This window comes from Bos mutus, chromosome 8, assembly GCF_027580195.1.
Source record: "Bos mutus isolate GX-2022 chromosome 8, NWIPB_WYAK_1.1, whole genome shotgun sequence".
In the NCBI taxonomy this organism is placed as follows: Eukaryota; Metazoa; Chordata; class Mammalia; order Artiodactyla; family Bovidae; genus Bos; species Bos mutus.
In genome coordinates, this window is record NC_091624.1 from 89,489,654 (window position 1) to 89,508,519 (window position 18,866).

At 43.9% G+C, this 18,866-nt stretch overlaps 1 protein-coding gene across 1 annotated transcript in view; it reads left to right on the forward strand.

Moving 5' to 3' along the window:
- The first annotated feature begins 6,609 nt into the window (after positions 1 to 6,609).
- Positions 6,610 to 18,866, forward strand: part of MTAP (methylthioadenosine phosphorylase) — a 46,730-nt gene continuing 34,473 nt past the window's right edge. The window contains exon 1 of the mRNA XM_005887856.3: positions 6,610 to 6,769. Coding sequence (XP_005887918.1) covers positions 6,737 to 6,769 — 33 coding nt within the window. The 5' untranslated portion in view covers positions 6,610 to 6,736. The remainder of the gene's footprint in view (positions 6,770 to 18,866) is intronic.

An 18,866-nucleotide genomic window follows, 5' to 3' on the forward strand; every position in this document is an offset into this window, starting at 1 on the left:
GCTCAAGTACTCAAACTATAGATGTTGTTACTGTTTTTAATCTGATTATAAATGTCCAACTAAGGCAGTTAAATGTTTAGAAAAGGTGAAGACCTGATAATATGTAAGAGACTTTGAGGTACTCTGTTGACACTCAAATAATGTAGCCAAGGACAACTTAGGGAGTCATTTAGTGCTATTAATCAGTAATCTAAAAGCATTGTGTCTGTGTGCAAGTGTCTTTTTCTTGGCTAACATCTGTGAAATGATCATTGAAAAATCTGATAAGGGAACATTGTTGAAGTACGCAGGAAAATCCAAATGATTGCCATCAATTACAGCTCACCTTTTGTAAGGCTCAAACTTGACATTTTAAAACATTTTTGTTATCACCTTGCTTCAAAATGAACAATGTACTCATGGTTAAAATTCTACCTTCCTTTAATCTAGATATTTGTGACATAGAAAGTCTAATCCTCTAGTTAGTATTTTTACTTCGGTAATTTTTAAAATAAAGTTTTCATACCCTCTGTATACTTTCCCCCCCAAAATAGTGTTCTATATTCCTGACCCATGAAAAGTGCTGCCATCTGCTGGCCACTGATACATATAACTCCATATGAACAGTTTTGAGATTTTTGAGGAAAGAACTCTGAAAAAAAAAAAAAAAAAAAGGCTCCTTGTTCTATACAAGCAATGGAAGCTGAGGACAGTTGTTTAACCTTTAAATTATCACACTCTCTTTCTCATATGAAGCTAATATGACTCAAGCGTTAGACAATGTTGACTTGCAGGGTTAAAAGCAACAACAAAATAGCTAACGTTTGCTGCCCCCTGCTGTTCAAATTCCTTAGCGTTTCTGAACTTTTAATTCTCGCTGAAACCAAACATAATTAACGCATTCGTTCCTCTATTCATTCACTCACATAGCCGTTCACTCAGTTTTTCATTAAATTAAAGAACGTAAGCCATCCTATGCACCTACAAGCCATGCTGTCTGCAGGTGACTGAGACACAAAACTGACCAATGTGACAAGGAGAGAACAAAGAAGAATTTCAAGGCAAAATTACATGAAATCTGTTTTTACACGTCCCTAGAACCCATCAAAGATTGAAGGCAGGAGGAGAAGGGGACTACAGAGGATGAGATGGTTGGATGGCTTCACCGACTCAATGGACATGAGTTTGAGGAAACTCCGGGAGTTGGTGATGGACAGGGAGGCCTGGTGTGCTGCGGTCATGGGGTCGCACAGAGTCGGACACGACTGAACAACTGAACTAAACTGAACTGCTGCTGCTAAGTCACTTCAGTCGTGTCTGACACTGTGCGACCCCATAGACGGCAGCCCACCAGGCTCCCCCGTCACTGGGATTCTCCAGGCAAGAACACTGGAGTGGGTTGCCATTTCCTTCTCCAATGCATGAAAGTGAAAAGTGAAAGTGAAGTCGTTCAGTTGTGTCCGACCCTTAGCATGGACTGCAGCCCACCAGGCTCCTCCGTCCATGGGATTTTCCAGGCAAGAGTACTGGAGGGGGGTGCCATTGCCTTCTCCGAAACTGAACTGAGAACTCATCAAATCAGTTGTACAAAATCTGTGATGCCTGGGCTTAGTAATAATATGAGGATGAGAAAGAGAGAATGGAAGGGGAGGACAGGTAAGGAGTGGGAGAGGGAAAAGCAGAGTGTGGGTAGGCACCGTGAACATGAAGAAATCCAGTCATAACAACTTGCTGCACCCTCTTTAATCCATTACAAGCATAAAACTTTTTAGTAAGGAGCTAGATGAGTTTAACACAAGTATGTTCCTTTTGGAACAAGTTTTCTGTCTGATGTTTTAACTTTCTCCAGGAAGACCAGGAAATGTGCTCTGCTCTGTCCTTTCATAGTATCTAGTGGCAATCTCTACCCTCACCCTCACCACAATGTATTAGAATATCTGACTTCTCTTTCTGACTCCTTTCACCAGATGGCAGTTCGTTAAGGGCTGAGAGGGGATAAAGTTATACATCTTTCTCTTTTCAGCTCTTAGCTTAAGGTCCAGCACATGGTGGGAAGGATAATACAGTCGTTAAGAATTTAGACTTTGCAGTTAGATTGAGGACTGAATCCCAATTACCTAGTTATATAAATTTGAGAAAACTTCTTAAATGTACTGAGCCTTATGTGATAATTGGCATAATAACACCATACCCTTGTGCCTTCTCTAACATCACATTCCACCTAGAATTTTATTATCTTAGTTTGTTTTAATCTCTGTAAAATTCCCAGATCCCTAGGAAAGGTGACATTAAAAACTGCCACTGGACATTTAAAATTTATCAACAGTGATAGATTTGATGGACTTTTAGATGGCAGGTGGGGGTGGGAGAGAGAAGACTGAAGGCCCAAATAGACAAGGAAGCTTTTGAAAAAGGTAAATAAGCAGAAAAAGAGGGCTGAAGGTGAGTCAGCTTTTCTCGGTCTCCTCAGCTCTACAATGGGGATTATAACAGCATCCAAGGTGTTTGTAAGGGTTAAATGAAGAATTTGTAGTTTTCAAGAAATATTAGCTGTTCTTATTGTTGTTCATAAAGATTTGCAGAAGAAAAACATGACCCCATTCTCAACTTACTTTTAAGATATTATTTCCAGACAGCACATGGATTTAGCAGGGAAATAAGGAAACATAAGTTATTTCCTATATTTTAATTTTTCTCCATTGCCCACAGGTGTGCCTCATGTTTTAAAAGCAGAATGAAAAGAAGATACCACAGGTTGCTATTACAAAAATACCACATATTGGGGGGCTCAAACAGCAAGCATATTTCACAGTTCGGGAGGCTGGCAAGTCTAAGGTCAAAGTTCTGACAGATTTGGCGTCTAGTAAGGATCTGCTTCCTAGTTCATAGGTGATTGTTCTCTTACGGGGCAGAAAAGGTAAGGAAGCTCTCTGGGGTCTCTTTTATAAGAGAATGAATTCCATTCATGAGATACTCCTCTCCATGACCTACTCATCTCCCAAAGGTCTCACCTCTTAATACCATCACATGGGGAGGGGTTAGGATTTCAACATACGAATATTGGAAGGACACAAACATTCAGCATGTAACATCTGTCATAGTTCAGATACTGACTTACTGAACAGAGCATATTACATCACAACTGTATGTTAAAATATAGTTGAGCACTTAAAACATTCTGGTCCTTTTTCTTCCAGAGCACAGAAATGCCCGTGTCTCTTTCTCTTTTCTTTTCTTCTTTTTTTTTTTTTTTTTTTGGAGAATTCGTGATGCCTATGTTTCACAATAAGAAGAAGATACAGAGAATGATTTAGTTACATAGATACTCTATGGCACATATTTTTATTTTGAAGCATTTTCATGTAATGTCATTTTTTTTTTTTTTTTTTAACTTACAGGCCAGCCGTGGCACTTGCAAAAGCCCGGGGCAGCAGAGACAAGAGCCTGCTCTCAAGCAAGCGTCCCGGATCCCCCGGGCCCGGACCCTCGGCGAGCGACACGATTGGCCGCCGTCCGGACTAATTTGCTGTAATGTCATTTTTATCTTGTTTAAAATGTATTTATTTTTAAAGTAAGTCCTTTTTAGTTATGTATTTAAAATACAGTAGAGTGCACATGTCAATCCCAAACTCTCAGTCTCCCCTACCCTTCCATACTGGTAACCATAAGTTCATTCTCTAAGTCTGTTCCATGTCTCTTTATGACAACATTGAATACTCTTTGCTTCACCAGGGGAGGTGAATAGGCTTTAGGAATTCATCTTGATATTCCTTTTCTTACAATAGAAGCAATAATAACTACCTCAGAGGATGTGAAGATTTTGGAATTCCGGGATGAATAGCTATTCTATTAACCTGAATATATTCCTACTGTGCAGCACTGCTCTAGGGAGAGTGGTCAAGATTTTCCTTCAACAAATCCAAATAATACGTAACAGTTCACCTTTGGTGGGATCTCCAGAAATGAAAGGAAAGACACAATTTGAAGTGAACATGGAAGAAGAGACAAGATGACTTGAATGGAAGCTATTTCTAGGCATTTTAGGGCGAAATGAACTCATGGTAGAAATAAGTAACGGAAAAAACTAAAGAAGTAGAAATTGATTGGATGAAATAAGACAATTAATAAGGGAATCTCCAACTATCTTGAGCACATCAGGTTCAAAATAGCTGGTCAAAACTGACCCTTATTATCTCACTTCAAATCATGTGATACCTCCCTCAATCAAAGATACAAATTACATGTTATTGCTGGACACTCCATTTTTATTAAATATGGGATTTCTGGGGCTTCCCTAGTGGCTCAGCAGTAAAAGAATCTGCCTGCAATTCAGGAGACTCAGACTCAATCCCTGAGTAGGGAAAACCTCCTGGAGGAAGAAATGGCAACACTCTCCAGTATCTTGCCTGGGAAATCCTATGGACAGAGAAGCCTGGTGGGCTACAGTCCATGTGGTCACAAAACAGTCAGATACTACTTAGCAACTAAACCACTGAAATATCTACATAGTACCTTAATCATAACTGTTGTAAGGTGGCCTGGGTACTTTTTTAGAATTGTCTTCAGAACGATAAGGTACAAATAAACAGAGGGAATTTACAGGGCAAGAACAGCAGGGCCAAAAAGGTTATAGACACCTTATCTTGTTCCAGATTCTCTATACCAATCATAAAGGGAGAGACCATTGACAATCAGAAATTTTGGCCTACCTTGATTCTGGGCCTTGTTAAGAAAAAAAATTATCCAAACTTGGAAATAAGCCAAAAAGATTATTGCCTGCCTATCAAAGCATTGTCTGACAAGTCAGCCCAAAGGTCATCTGCTTCTGGGAGGAGAGAAGTTCACTCAATTAGATATTATCTATGTTTTTCCCCTATGAGTAGTGGGCTATCAGCAACAGGACAGGTTCTCCACCGCTGACCCAGCTTTCCATCTGTTTTTGCATAGCTTCAAACTAAGGATAATTTTTACAATCTTAAGTGACTGGGTAAATAATTCATGGGGTCGCAAAGAGTCGGACACAACTGAGCGACTGAACTGAACTGAACTGAAAATATCTACAGAATATTTTGTCACAGGTGAAAAGTATATGAAATTCAAATTTAAGTGTCCATAAGGTTGTACTGGAATACAGCCAGGCTTATTCAGTTAGATATTGTCTGTGTTTTTTAACTTCACACACTCCTTACTTTTTGCCTCTTTGTAGGCAAGGCTTGCAGACCTCTTACCTAAGGGCTGTAACTGTGTTTTATTGTTTCTTATTGATAAGGGTTCAAACTCTGGTGGTAGTTATCTTACATCAGAGCACCTAAGTTGGTCAAGATTCCCTAACTGTGAGGCACCATATAACCCAAGGTCTCTGTGTCCCTGCAATGGTTCCCCTCTGAGTAGTGAGCTATCAACAGGACAATCAGCAGACAAGCTCCTAGGAAACCACATTCAGGAGGAACTCCCAGCCTCCTGCCCTTTCAAAGGAGCACTCCAGTCTTTCACTTTGCCATTTCATTTTATAATGTAAAAGAAACAGAAGAAAACTTTACACTGCAAGAAAATTTAAATCTTGAGCAAATAATGAGTGAAAATTTTTACTGTTTTAAGTAAACAGGATATGGGAAGCACCCAGTGATGTCTGAATGAAATTATACTTGTGTGGGGTTTCAGTGTTTTACTGCTGTAGGGAAAAAAGGAAGTTCACCCCTCCACAGCCATTCTCACACCCCCAGAGTAAAATCTTTGCAACATTTCTGTCTATCAGAATATCACTGTCACCCAGCATTTTGTTGAAGAGAATTCAATCCATCCAGAGAGTTTAAATTGGATTATCCCAATGAAGGGCTGGTGCAAAGTGAAAGGGCGGGTGGGGGTAGGGGATGCCCAACTAGTGTTGAGTGATGAAGACAGAAATCCGGATTCTGAATCTAGTTGAATTGGACTTTGATTGGGGTAGTTAGGGTTGAAGTTGGCCCTGGCCCTGTGGACCCAGGCTGGAAGTTAAGGAATGTTTTATCCCCTGGAAAACCTGCCCCATAGCCTGAGTTTGTAGGTCAGAAAGGTTATCATTATCCAACAGCACGTTACTGTTTTTTCTGTCATCCCAGAGTCTTGGGCCAGCCAACCCCACCTCTGCTCTGTCTCCAACGACTTAACAGAAAGGAGCAAACCCCCAGTTGAGTCGCGGGGATGAGACGAGTCAACCGCACCCCGCCCCGCATTCGCAGCTGGAGGCAGCCTCAGCGAAGAGTCTGTCCCCTCATCGCCACGATTCTCCCTCCCCCGACCCCGAGAACTTTTGGAACAAGATGGGCCTGGCTCTACAGATGAGGCCGAGCTTGCCATGGATACGAGACGGCGCCAGAAGCGCTGCTCTTCCTTGTCGGGTTCTTGTGAAAGTTAACGGAGCCGATGAGAGTGCAAAGTACAAAGTCTGGAACAGCATAAGCTGTCAATCAACGGTCCCCATTATTATCACTATCATGAACCCGTTAGCTACACCTCAGGGTAAGGCGGGGTGCGGAGAAATCAACAGAGAACCGAAAAGGTCGCAAAAGAGGCGGGAGGCGGGCATTTGGAATTGAGAGGAGAGGCGGGGGAGAGCCCACGCCAGCAGCCAATCCAGCTGTCCCCGGGAGGAAGAGGAGGAGCCACCGTCGACCCCGGGACCTCCCTGCTCAGTCCCGCGCCGCGCGCCAGCACCCGCGCAGCTGCTCTGTTCCCCGCCTGCATTCAGAGCGTGGCCTCCGCTCCTTCCTCGCCAGACATGTCCTCAGGTGCCACTCCCGCTGCCGTGAAGGTGAGATTAGTCGTCCTGGCTGCTGCGATCCTCCCTGACCTGTACGCTGTCTCTCCCGTCCGGAGGGACAGCGCCTCTGGGCCGTGCGCCTAGCCGGGGCGCCCCCGCCGCGGCGGGGAGGGTCTGCGGCTCTTTAGCCCGGAGCGGCGAGCGAGGGACAGGAAACCATTGCCATTGCCCTGCCTTTGGTCTCAGCTGCTCACGCAGGGCGAAGGCACGCCCTTCGGAGAGGGGCCGCGAATCGGTACTGCAAGTACCTTTCTGAGCAGATGGGTCAGGCTGGGGCTGCGTGTACCACGTGGGTGGGCACCTACAACCCCTGAGGGTCTCCTCGAGCCCTGAGCCCTGCCCGACTTAAACGCTTCCGCTCTGACTTGGCCCTCTGCCCGCGGCCCACGTGAGAAAACTGCATACTTGCTCTTTTGCAAGCTTCCGGCTTTTTGTGTTATAAACGTAGGCCTTCTCCGCTTTGGGGACTCTTGAGAGTTTTTACAACACGGAAATGGAGTATAGCAGTACTGGGCCGTTCCTGTTTGGAGGCCTCTGGCTTTAACCTGCTTTGCTGTTGTTTAGTCGCTAAGTCGTGTGGGACTCTTTGGGACCGCATGGACCACCATAGCCCACCAGGCTCTTCTATCCGTGGGATTTCCCAGGCAAGAATACTGGAGTGGGTTGCCATTTCCTTCTCCATGGGATCTTCCCGACCCAGGGATAAAACCCCCGACTCCCCCTTGGCAGCGAATTCTTACACCATTGAGCCACCAGGGAAGCCCAAACTGCTTTGTGGGGAACCTTGAAAGGTGGAGATCAGTTTCCTTGTGCCCTCGGTCCTCAGGAGTCTCCATATAAGGGATCATTGTGCTGTGGGAGCTTTGACCAGAGGAAGGCCCTAGTTTCGAGGTTTGCAACGAGTTTCCCAGGGGCTTTTAAGCACTTCTTCCTGTTGGTCCCGGTTGCCGGGGGTGGGGGGAGAATGTAGAATTACAGTCCACAGAAGTAAATTAATGATCAAAGTTAACATTGCTTTCAGGCCTAACCAGTTAAGAGGTCAGTTAACTTGTCTGGCTTTAGACATTCTTGGCTGATGAGATAGGAAGGTCCATGATTCCATGTTTTGTGGAATCAGTTTTCAGTTCCCCTGGAGAAAGCAAATCAGTGGTCAGTGTGTACTCAGCCAGAGTGACTACCTTAGTAGCCCTTGCAGCTATCAGAGACACTAGATGAAAAGGGGGTGGGGTGGACAGAGTTGCAGTCACACTTAAGATACTAAATTCCTTTTTCCATTTTGAAAAGAATTTTGCATTAAACAAGTATTTGTAGACTGCCTCTTCCTTATCAGGCATCGAGAACAAAGCAGAATTTTTATGAAGCTCTTCTTCATTTCAGTAAAATGGGAACCTTACTGTAGGGTTTGCTGGGACATTAGAATTGTATTGTCTTTTAGCACATGGCTGAAACTTATTCAGTGGTAGCGCTTTCAAGTGAGAGGGTTGAGATTAATTTTGATTGTCTTTTTTCCAAAAATTAAATTAGGTTGCAGCTTTCAGTGGGCAAGCAAGAAACTATTGCCTTTCTCTTACAGGAATACACTTAAAGTGATGTTAAAGATAGAGAGGGGTGATATTTAAAACAGTATCACTTTAACCTCGTTTGGCATTCTCCCTACCACGCAGTTTCCTTGTAAAATCAGTGCAGTGTATTTAAGTGAAGAATGGGCACTGTGATTAAAACTCTGATATAAATATTGAATGATATATATTTGTTCTTGACCAGCTGCTGAATATAAAATTAATAGGTACAAATAGTGCTGGGCCTGCCTGCTGATTTCTCTTTGGAGTCAGAACAGGTGAAAACTTTGCTGTTGCAATTCCTTCATTCCTACACCATTTCTGCCAGACTGTTGAGGCAACATCCTATATAAAGAACATGAGATGCTAATGTCCTGAGCAAAATAAGCTAATGAAAACCATATCCTAGCCCCAGCTCATAAAATGTAGAGCTAGAGTGTTTCTTAAGACCAATAACCACACATACCTCTTTTTTCAGAGGCCCAGAAAGGTCACCTGAAGAGTCCAGAATTACACAGTTGGACCTAGACAGTGATTGAACTGGTGTAGATATTCCACCAGTTAGATGCTGTGAGCCATTTCTGAACTCTTGACACGTGTGGTCCCTGTGCCCTGTTTTACTGTGTTGAGAAAGGTCATGCAGCTTTAAAGAAGAGGGGTTATAAAGTGTGTCCATACGCAAGCAGCCTCCTAAGTGCCTTCTGGACACTCTCCCACAGAATTAATAGCAGCCATTGTCTGAGAGGACCTCAGAGATACCATATCCTACAGCACCAGGCATGGGCGGGTGGCATGCTTAACCATGTAGAAGGTTTGAACCAGTCTTTACCATTCTGAGGGGCTCCTTTAATGGGCCATGGCTCCCTTAGGTAGCTGCCCAGCTTTTACTCTGAGAGATTAAAAATCTATCGTGTTTACATGACTGCTATGACAAGGAGGGGATGTGGTCCCATCATAGTCGGGTAGTGGGCTGTAAACTAAATGGTAGTAAGGGGGATGATGGGCAAGTTATGGAGTGTAGATTGTGGAGAACAGGCCTTTGAAACTCTCCTTTTTGCTGGCTGAGTGTAGACCTTACACTGAAAAGTCCTTGAGTGACCTTAAAAACTGGTAGACAACCCACAGACCCCAACTGGAAACCAGATGACAACGAGCCTTTGTTTTTTGCCTAGAGACCCAAGGACAGGACGGTTCCTCCCTTAGTAGAACTGTCATGAGCACTGTTGGACATAAAACAAACACATCCTGGGTCCCTTCTCCCCACAAAATGCTGGTAGCACTCCCCCCAGTCATGGTGACGGCCAGAAATATCCCTGTGGGTTCCCAGGCACCTCCCAGGAGAGCCTCCGCACTTGGTTGGGCACCCCTGAGGCACAGACCACCTGGTGAGGAGACGACACAGCCAGGGTTGTGTTCTGAGTAGCAGAGAAAGACAGAGATAAGGGGCTTGTTGTTGTTGCATTAAGGAAAGCTTTTTTTATTTTACTTTTGCTGGAGGTGAGAAGGTGTATAGGAACAGTGACAGATATACATGCATTATTTCATTTGATTCTCACAGTTGTACAGATTAAGGAGAGGCTGGGCTTACCTGGTGGCTAAGAATCTGCCTGCAATGCAGATTGCATTTTTTTTTGATCTCTGGGTTAGAAAGATCCCCTGGAGAAGGGACTGGCAACCCACTCCAGCATCCTTGCCTGGAAAATTCCATGGACAGAGGAGCATGGCAGACTATAGTCCATGGTGTCACAAAGAGTTGGACAGGACTGAGTGACTAACACTTTGACCCATTAGAATAATACCTTGACTTTGCAAGGAGAACTGGGTTAAATTAAAACCATGATGCTCTGACCCTGCAGTTATTTTGGATTAGCGCCCCCACCCCAAGACCTCAGTTAATGTTACTTGTTCAAAGACCATTCTCCAAAAATAGTCAAATTCTGCTCAATGTCACTAATCATCAAAGAAATACAAATCAAAACCACAATGAGATCACTTCATACCTGTCAAAATGGCTACCATCAAAAAGTCGACAGGACTTCCCTGGTGGGCCAGTGGTTAAGAACATGCCTACCAGTGTAGGGGACATGGGTTTGATCCCTGGTTTGGGAAGATTCCACATGTGCAGCAACTAAGCACCTGCACCACAGCTGCTGAGCCTGCACTCTAGAGCTCGAGAGCCACGACTTCTGAGTCTTCACGCCTAGAGCCCATGCTCCCCAACAAGAGAAGCTACTGCAGTAAAGCCCACGGGCCACAGTGAAAAGTAGTAGCCCCTGCTCACCGCAACTAGAGAAAAGCCCACATGCAACAATGAAGACTCACACAGCCAAAAATAAATAAATGAAGGGTCTACAAATATCATGTTGATGGGAGCAACCTAAGTACTCATCAGCAGATGAATGGATAAAGAAATGGTGTGTGTGTGTGTGTGTGTGTGTGTGTGTGCACAATAGAATATTAGCCATTACAAAAAGAATGAAATTCTGCCATTTGCAACAGTGTTCATGGACCTAGAAAGTATTAGGCTTAGTGAAATAACTCAAAGACAAATACTCTTTATCACTTGTATGTGGAATCTATGAACAAATGTCTATAACAAAAAAAAAAACAGACTCAGAGAACAAGCTAGTGATTACCAGTGGGGAGAAGGAAGAGGGTGGGGTAAGATAGGAGTATAGAATTAAGGGATACAGACTACTATGTATAAAATTAAAAACCAACAAGGATATACAACACAGGAAAATAGAGCCAATATTTTGTAAGAACTTTGAATAGAGTATCATTCAGTTCAGTTCAGTCGCTCAGTCGTGTCTGACTTTTTGCAACCCCATGAATTGCAGCATGCCAGGCCTCCCTGTCCATCACCAACTCCCGAGTTCACTCAGACTCATGTCCATTGAGTCAGTGATGCCATCCAGCCATCTCATCCTCTGTTGTCCCTTCTCCTCCTGCCCCCAATCCCTCCCAGCATCAGAGACTTTTCCAATGAGTCAACTCTTCGCATGAGGTGGCCAAGGTACTGGAGTTTCAGCTTCAGCATCATTCCTTCCAAAGAAATCCCAGGGCTGATCTCCTTCAGAATGGACTGGTTGGATCTCCTTGCAGTCTAAGGGACTCTCAAGAGTCTTCTCCAACACCACAGTTCAAAAGCATCAATTCTTCAGCGCTCAGCTTTCTTCACAATCCAACTCTCACATCCATACATGACCACTGGAAAAACCATAGCCTTGACTAGACAGACTTTTGTTGACAAAGTAATGTCTCTGCTTTTGAACATGCTATCTAGGTTGGTCATAACTTTCCTTCCAAGGAGTAAGTGTCTTTTAATTTCATGGCTGCAATCACCATCTGCAGTGATTTTGGAGCCCAGAAAAATAAAGTCTGACACTGTTTCCACTGTTTCCCCATGTATTTCCCATGAAGTGATGGGACCAGATGCCATGATCTTCGTTTTCTGAATGTTGAGCTTTAAGCCAACTTTTTCACTCTCCTCTTTCACTTTCATCAAGAGGCCTTTTAGTTCCTCTTCACTTTCTGCCATAAGGGTGGTGTCATCTGCGTATCTGAGGTTATTGATATTTCTCCCAGCAATCTTGATTCCAGCTTGTGCTTCTTCCAGCCCAGTGTTTCTCATGATGTACTCTGCATATAAGTTAAATAAGCAGGGTGACAATATACAGCCTTGACGTACTCCTTTTCCTATTTGGAACCAGTCTGTTGTTCCATGTCCAGTTCTAACTGTTGCTTCCTGACCTGCGTATAGGTTTCTCAAGAGGCAGGTCAGGTGGTCTGGTATTCCCATCTCTTTCAGAATTTCCCACAGTTTATTGTGATCCACACAGTCAAAGGCTTTGGCATAGTCAATAAAGCAGAAATAGGTGTTTTTCTGGAACTCTCTTGCTTTTATGATGATCCAGCGGATGTTGGCAATTTGATCTCTGGTTCCTCTGCCTTTTCTAAAACCAGCTTGAACATCTGGAAGTTCGTGGTTCACGTACTGCTGAAGCCTCTCTTGGAGAATTTTGAGCATTACTTTACTAGTGTGTGAGATGAGTGCAATTGAGTGGTAGTTTGAGCATTCTTTGGGATTGCCTTTCTTTGGGATTGGAATGAAAACTGACCCTTTTCCAGTCCTGTGGCCACTGCTGAGTTTTCCAAATTTGCTGGCATATTGAGTGCAGCACTTTCACAGCATCATCTTTGAGGATTTGAAATAGCTCAACTGGAATTCCATCACCTCCACTACCTTTGTTTGCAGTGATGCTTCCTAAGGCCCACTTGACTTTACATTCCAGGATGTCTGGCTCTAGGTGAGTGATCACACCATCGTGATTATCTGAGTCGTGAAGATCTTTTTTGTACAGTTCTTCTGTGTATTCTTGCCACCTCTTCTTAATCTCTTCTGCTTCTGTTAGGTCCATACGATTTTTGTCCTTTATCGAGCCCATCTTTGCATGAAATATTCCCTTGGTATCTCTAATTTTCTTGAAGAGATCTCTAGTCTTTCCCATTCTGTTGTTTTCCTCTATTTCTTTGCATTGATCGCTGAGGAAGGCTTTCTTATCTCTCCTTGCTATTCTTTGGAACTCTGCATTCAGATGGGTATATCTTTCCTTTTTTCCTTTGCTTTTTGCTTCTCTTCTTTGCCCAGCTATTTGTAAGGCCTCCCCAGACAGCCATTTTGCTTTTTTGCATTTCTTTTCCATGGGGATGGTCTTGATCCCTGTCTCCTGTACAATGTGACCAACCTCTGTCCATAGTTTATCAGGCACTCTGTCTATCAGATCTAGTCCCTTAAATCTATTTCTCACTTCCACTGTATAATCATAAGGGATTTGATTTAGGTCATACCTGAATGGTCTAGTGGTTTTCCCTACTTTCTTCAATTTAAGTCTGAATTTGGCAATAAGGAGTTCATGATCTGAGCCACAGTCAGCTCCCGGTCTTGTTTTTGCTGACTGTATAGAGCTTTTCCATCTTTGGTTGCAAAGAATATAATCAGTCTTATTTTGGTGTTGACCATCTGGTGATGTCCATGTGTAGAGTCTTCTCTTGTGTTGTTGGAAGAGGGTGTTTGCTATGACAAGTGCATTCTCTTGGCAAAACTCTATTAGTCTTTGCCCTGCTTCATTCCGTATTTCAAGGCCAAATTTGCCTGTTACTCCAGGTGTTTCTTGACTTCCTACTTTTGCATTCCAGTCCCCTATAATGAAAAGGACATATTTTTGGGGTGTTAGTTCTAAAAAGTCTTATAGGTCTTCATAGAACCATTCAACTTCAGCTTCTTTAGCGTTACTGGTCGGGGCATAGACTTGGATAACCGTGATATTGAATGGTTTGCCTTGGAAACAAACAGATCATTCTGTTGTTTTTGAGATTGCATCAAAGTACTGCATTTCGGACTCTTTTGTTGACCATGTGGCTACTCCATTTCTTCTGAGGGATTCCTGCCCGCAGTAGTAGATATAATGGTCATCTGAGTTAATTTCACCCATTCCAGTCCATTTTAGTTCACTGATTCCTAGAATGTTGACATTCATTCTTGCCATCTCCTGGATGACCACTTCCAATTTGCCTTGCTTCATGGACCTAACATTCCAGGTTCCTATGCAATATTGCCCTTTACAGCATCAGACCTTGCTTCTGTCACCAGTCACATCCACAGCTGGGTATTCTTTTTGCTTTGGCTCCATCCCTTCATTCTTTCTGGAGTTATTTCTCCACTGATTTCCAGTAGCATACTGGGCACCTACCGACCTGGGCAGTTCCTTTTTTAGTATCCTATCATTTTGCCTTTTCATACTGTTCATAGGGTTCTCAAGGCAAGAATACTGAAGTGGTTTGCCATTCCCTTCTCCAGTGGACCACATTCTGTCAGATCTCTCCACCATGACCCACCAGTCTTGGGTGGCCCCATAGGGCATGGCTTAGTTTCATTGAGTTAGACAAGGCTGTGGTCCTAGTGTGATTAGATTGACTAGTTTTCTGTCTATTCTGTCTATTATGGTTTCAGTGTTTCTGCCCTCTGATGCCCTCTTGCAACACCTACCGTCTTACTTGGGTTTCTCTCACGTTGGACGTGGGGTATCTCTTCATGGCTGCTCCAGCAAAGCACAGCTGCTGCTCCTTACCTTGGACGAGGGGTAGCTCCTCACGGCCACCCCTCCTGACCTTGAATGTGGAATAGCTCCTCTAGGTACTCCTGCACCCGCGCAGCCACCGCTCCTAGGATGTGGCGTTGCTCCTCCCGGCCGCCACCCCTGGCCTCAGGCCGGAGGTAGTTCCTCTCGGCTGCTCCGGGGCTGTCGCAGCCTGGCACTCTCAGCCACCACCCCTGAGCTTGGACGTGGGGTAGCTCCTTTTGGCCATTCCTGTGCCGTCGCAGCCTGGCACTCTCAGCCGCCGCCCCTGACCTTGGACGTGGGGTAGCTCCTCTTGGCTGCCACCCCTTGGGCATGGGGTCCTCCCGGCTTCTGCCCCTGATCTCGGACGTGGGGTAGCTCCTCTCAGCCACACTTGTGCGCTGTCGCAGCCGCCCGCGTATCATTACAAAAACTGAATCACTTAGCTGGAACTCCAACACTTTGGTCACCTGATGTGAACAGCCAACTCATTGGGAAAGACCCTGATGCTAGAAAAGCCTGAACACAAAAGGAGAGGGAGGCAGCAGAAGAAGAGATGGTTAGATAGCTTCACCAACTCGATGGACATGAATCTGAGTAAACTTCAGGCAATAGTGAAGGACAGGAAAGCCTGGAGTGCTGGAGTCCGTGAGGTGGCAAAGAGTCAGGCATGACTTAGCGACTGGACAGCAACAATGCTATACACCTGAAACAAATATTGTAGCATAACTGTACTTCAGAAATTTTTTAAATAGTCAAATTCTGAGGGGTTAGGAGTTAGAACTTCAACATGTGGATCTGTAAAACACAATGGCATCCATAACCATCACCTACTAGGGTGGCTTACAGAGAAGGGCCTCTTGTCAGAGATGGAGCAGCTGGCTCTCACCATGGACCATATTGCATGTTCTGGACAGGCTCCCAGACTGAGACATTTGGCCACGCTCCCAGACTGAGACATTTGGCCACACTCCCCATACAGCTGACCTTCCAAGATTTTGCAAGACTCTGGCTAGAAGGCCTCACAGCGAGGTCAGCCCATTAAGAGGAGGACTTTTGTCTGCTGTACTTTCAGACCTGTCAGTGGTGACCAAAGCTGAAGGACTGCAGTGCTCAGAGCAGGGGTTGCTGCCAGCTGGAGCTTTGGCTCTTTCCTCATCATGGGCTTGACGAACTCAGAGGCAGCCCATCTCCCTGGCAGGGGCTAGTCTCACCTGCTTAGGGTTATGGTATTTTTGAGAGTGCCTTCATGGAGTTCTAGCTTCCTCCATGTAATATTTCCAGGCTTCAAAGTGATGGTGAGTGGTTGTTGAAAGCAAGTGAGGTATGTGAAATCAGTTGCCAGTAGAGTTGCACACAGAGTAGGGGTTAGCATGAACCCTTCTGGCATCATTGGAAATAACCATTCTTGCCAGCTAAGCCAGCATTTAGATAGAATGCTTTCACAGTCTCAGAAGAAGTGAAGCCCTCTCTTGTTTTTGAAGAGTCTGACTTGGACTGCAAGTGGGAAAAAAAAATGTGGGCAGAATCAACTTAATGTTAAAATCTAGCAGTGGCCTTAAATGACCAGGGGATTCTTATTTCCAAACTTTATCTTGTGTAGTGAAGAAATCCTGGCTGGGCAGAACTGGCACAGAAATTCCATCTCAGACCTTGAACGCTTCTCCTGAGCATTCTAGGGTTGCTTGGATGCATGCCATACCTTGAAGACCTGATAAATATGCATGAGGTCATGGATGGACTGCCCCCTCCGTTCTGAGGTGGTTCACTCAGGCGCCCAGAGTTGCATTTCCATGCTTCTGTGACTGTAGTCCAGAACTTGAACCGAGCATCAGTTTCTTCCTAACATGAAGACAGGTTTCTAATTGTTGTTGTTGTTCAGTCGCAGTCATGTCCAACTCTTTGCGACCCCATGGACTGCAGTACACCAGGCCTCCCTGGCCCTTAGCATCTCCCAGAGTTTGCTCAAGTTCGTGTTCGTTGCATTGGTTCTAATAGGGTAGGGTGTTATTATGGATTCCAGGGTATATTGGGAGGTAATACATCATAGTGGTTGAGTATGAAAACCTGGGTTCCTATCCCAGCTTTGCTCTTTGAAAAAAATTTCTTAATTTTTGTGTTTCTGTTTGCTCTTTGGTAAAATGGGTATTAACACTATAGAGCCTATTTTACAGGATGACCGTGGAAAGTAAATGAAGTAAGGCCACTGAAGCACTTGGCACAGTGCCTATGATGTGTAAATGAGAAGACACAGCTCCTTTATCAAGGCAGATACTGTGTTGACCATTTGAATTTAGAGACTGGAGGGGAATGACAAACACCCTCTTCCAACAACACAAGAGAAGACTCTACACATGGACATCACCAGATTGTCAATACTGAAATCAGGTTGATTATATTCTTTGCAGCCAAAGATGGAGAAGCTCTATACAGTCAGCAAAACACAAGACCAGGAGCTGACTGTGGCTCAGATCATGAACTCCTTATTGCAAATTCAGACTGAAATTGAAGAAAGTAGGGAAAATTACTAGACTATGCAGGTATGACCTAAATCAAATCCCTTATGATTATAGGGATTATAGGGAAGTGACAAATAGATTCAGGGGATTAGATCTGATAGACAGATGTGCCTGAAGAACTATGGATGGAGGTTTGTGACATTATACAGGAGGCAGTGATCAAGACCATCCACAAAAAAAAGAAATGCAAAAAGGCAAAATGGTTGTCTGACAAGGCCTTACAAATAGCTGAGAAAAGAAGCGAAAGGCAAAGAAGAAAAGGAAGGATACACCCATTTGAATGCAGAGTTCTGAAGAATACCAAGGAGAGATAAGAAAGCCTTCCTCAGGGATCAGTGCAAATAAGTAGAGAAAAACAATAGAGTGGGAAAGATAGAGATCTCTTCAAGAAAATGAGAGATAACTAAGGGAACATTTCATGCAAAGATGAGCACAATAAAGGACAGAAATGGTATGGACCTAACAGAAGAGATTAAGAGGTGGCAAGAATACACAGAAGAACTATAGAAAAAGATCTTCATGACCCAGATAACCATGATGGTGTGATCACTCACCTAGAGCCAGACATCCTGGAATGTGAAGTCAAGTAGGCCTTAGGAAGCATCACTGCGAACAAAGCTAGTGGAGGTGATGGAATTCCAGTTGAGCTATTTCAAATCCTCAAAGATGATGCTGTGAAAGTGCTGCACTCAATATGCTAGCAAATTTGGAAAACTCAGCAGTGGCCACAGGACAGGAAAAAGTCAGTTTTCATTCCAATCCCAAACAAAGGCAATGCCAAAGAATGCTCAAACTACTGCACAATTGCACTCATCTCACATGCTAGCAAAGTAATATTAAAAATTCTCCAAGCCAGGCTTCAGCAGTATGTGAACTATGAACTTCCAGATGTTCAAGTTGGATTTAGAAAAGGCAGAGGAACCAGAGATCAGATTGCCAACATCCCCTGTGTCTTTGAAAAAGCAAGAGAGTTCCAGAAAAACATCTATTTCTGCTTTATTGACTATGCCAAAGTCTTTGACTGTGTGGATCACAACAAACTGGAAAATTCTGAAAGAGACAGGAATACCAGATCACCTGACCTTCCTCCTAAGAAATCTGTATGCAGGTCAAGAAGCAACAGTTAGAACTGGACGTGAAACAACAGACTGGTTCCAAATCGGGAAGGGATTATGTCAAGGTTGTATATCATCACCCTGCTTATTTAACTTATAAGCAGAGTACATCATGAGAAATGCCGGGCTGGATGAAGCACAAGCTGGGATCAAGACTGCCGGGAGAAATATCAATAACCTCAGATATGCAGATGACACCACCCTTATGGCAGAAAGTGAAGAAGAACTAAAGAGCCTCTTGATGAAAGTGAAAGAGGAGAGTGAAAAAGTTGGCTTAAAGCTCAACATTCAGAAAACAAAATCATGGTATCTGGTCCCATCACTTCATGGTAAATAGATGGGGAAACAGTGGCAGACTTTAATTTTTTGGGCTCCAAAATCACTGCAGATGGTGACTGCAGCCATGAAATTAAAAGACACATACTCCTTGGAAGGAAAGTTATGACCAACCTAGACAGCATATTAAAAAGAAGAGACATTTACCAACAAAGGTCCATCTAGTCAAAGCCATGGTTTTTTTAGTAGTCATGTTTGGATGTGAGAGTTGGACTATAAAGAATACTGAATGTGGAAAAATTGATGCTTTTGAACTGTGGTATTGGAGAAGACTCTTAAGAGTCCTTTGGACTGCAAGGATATCCAACCAGTCAATACTAAAGGAAATCAGTTCTGAGTATTCATTGGAAGGACTAATGCTTAAGCTGACACTCCAACACTTTGGCCACCTGGTGTGAAGAACCAACTCATTTGAAAAGACCCTGATGTTGGAAAAA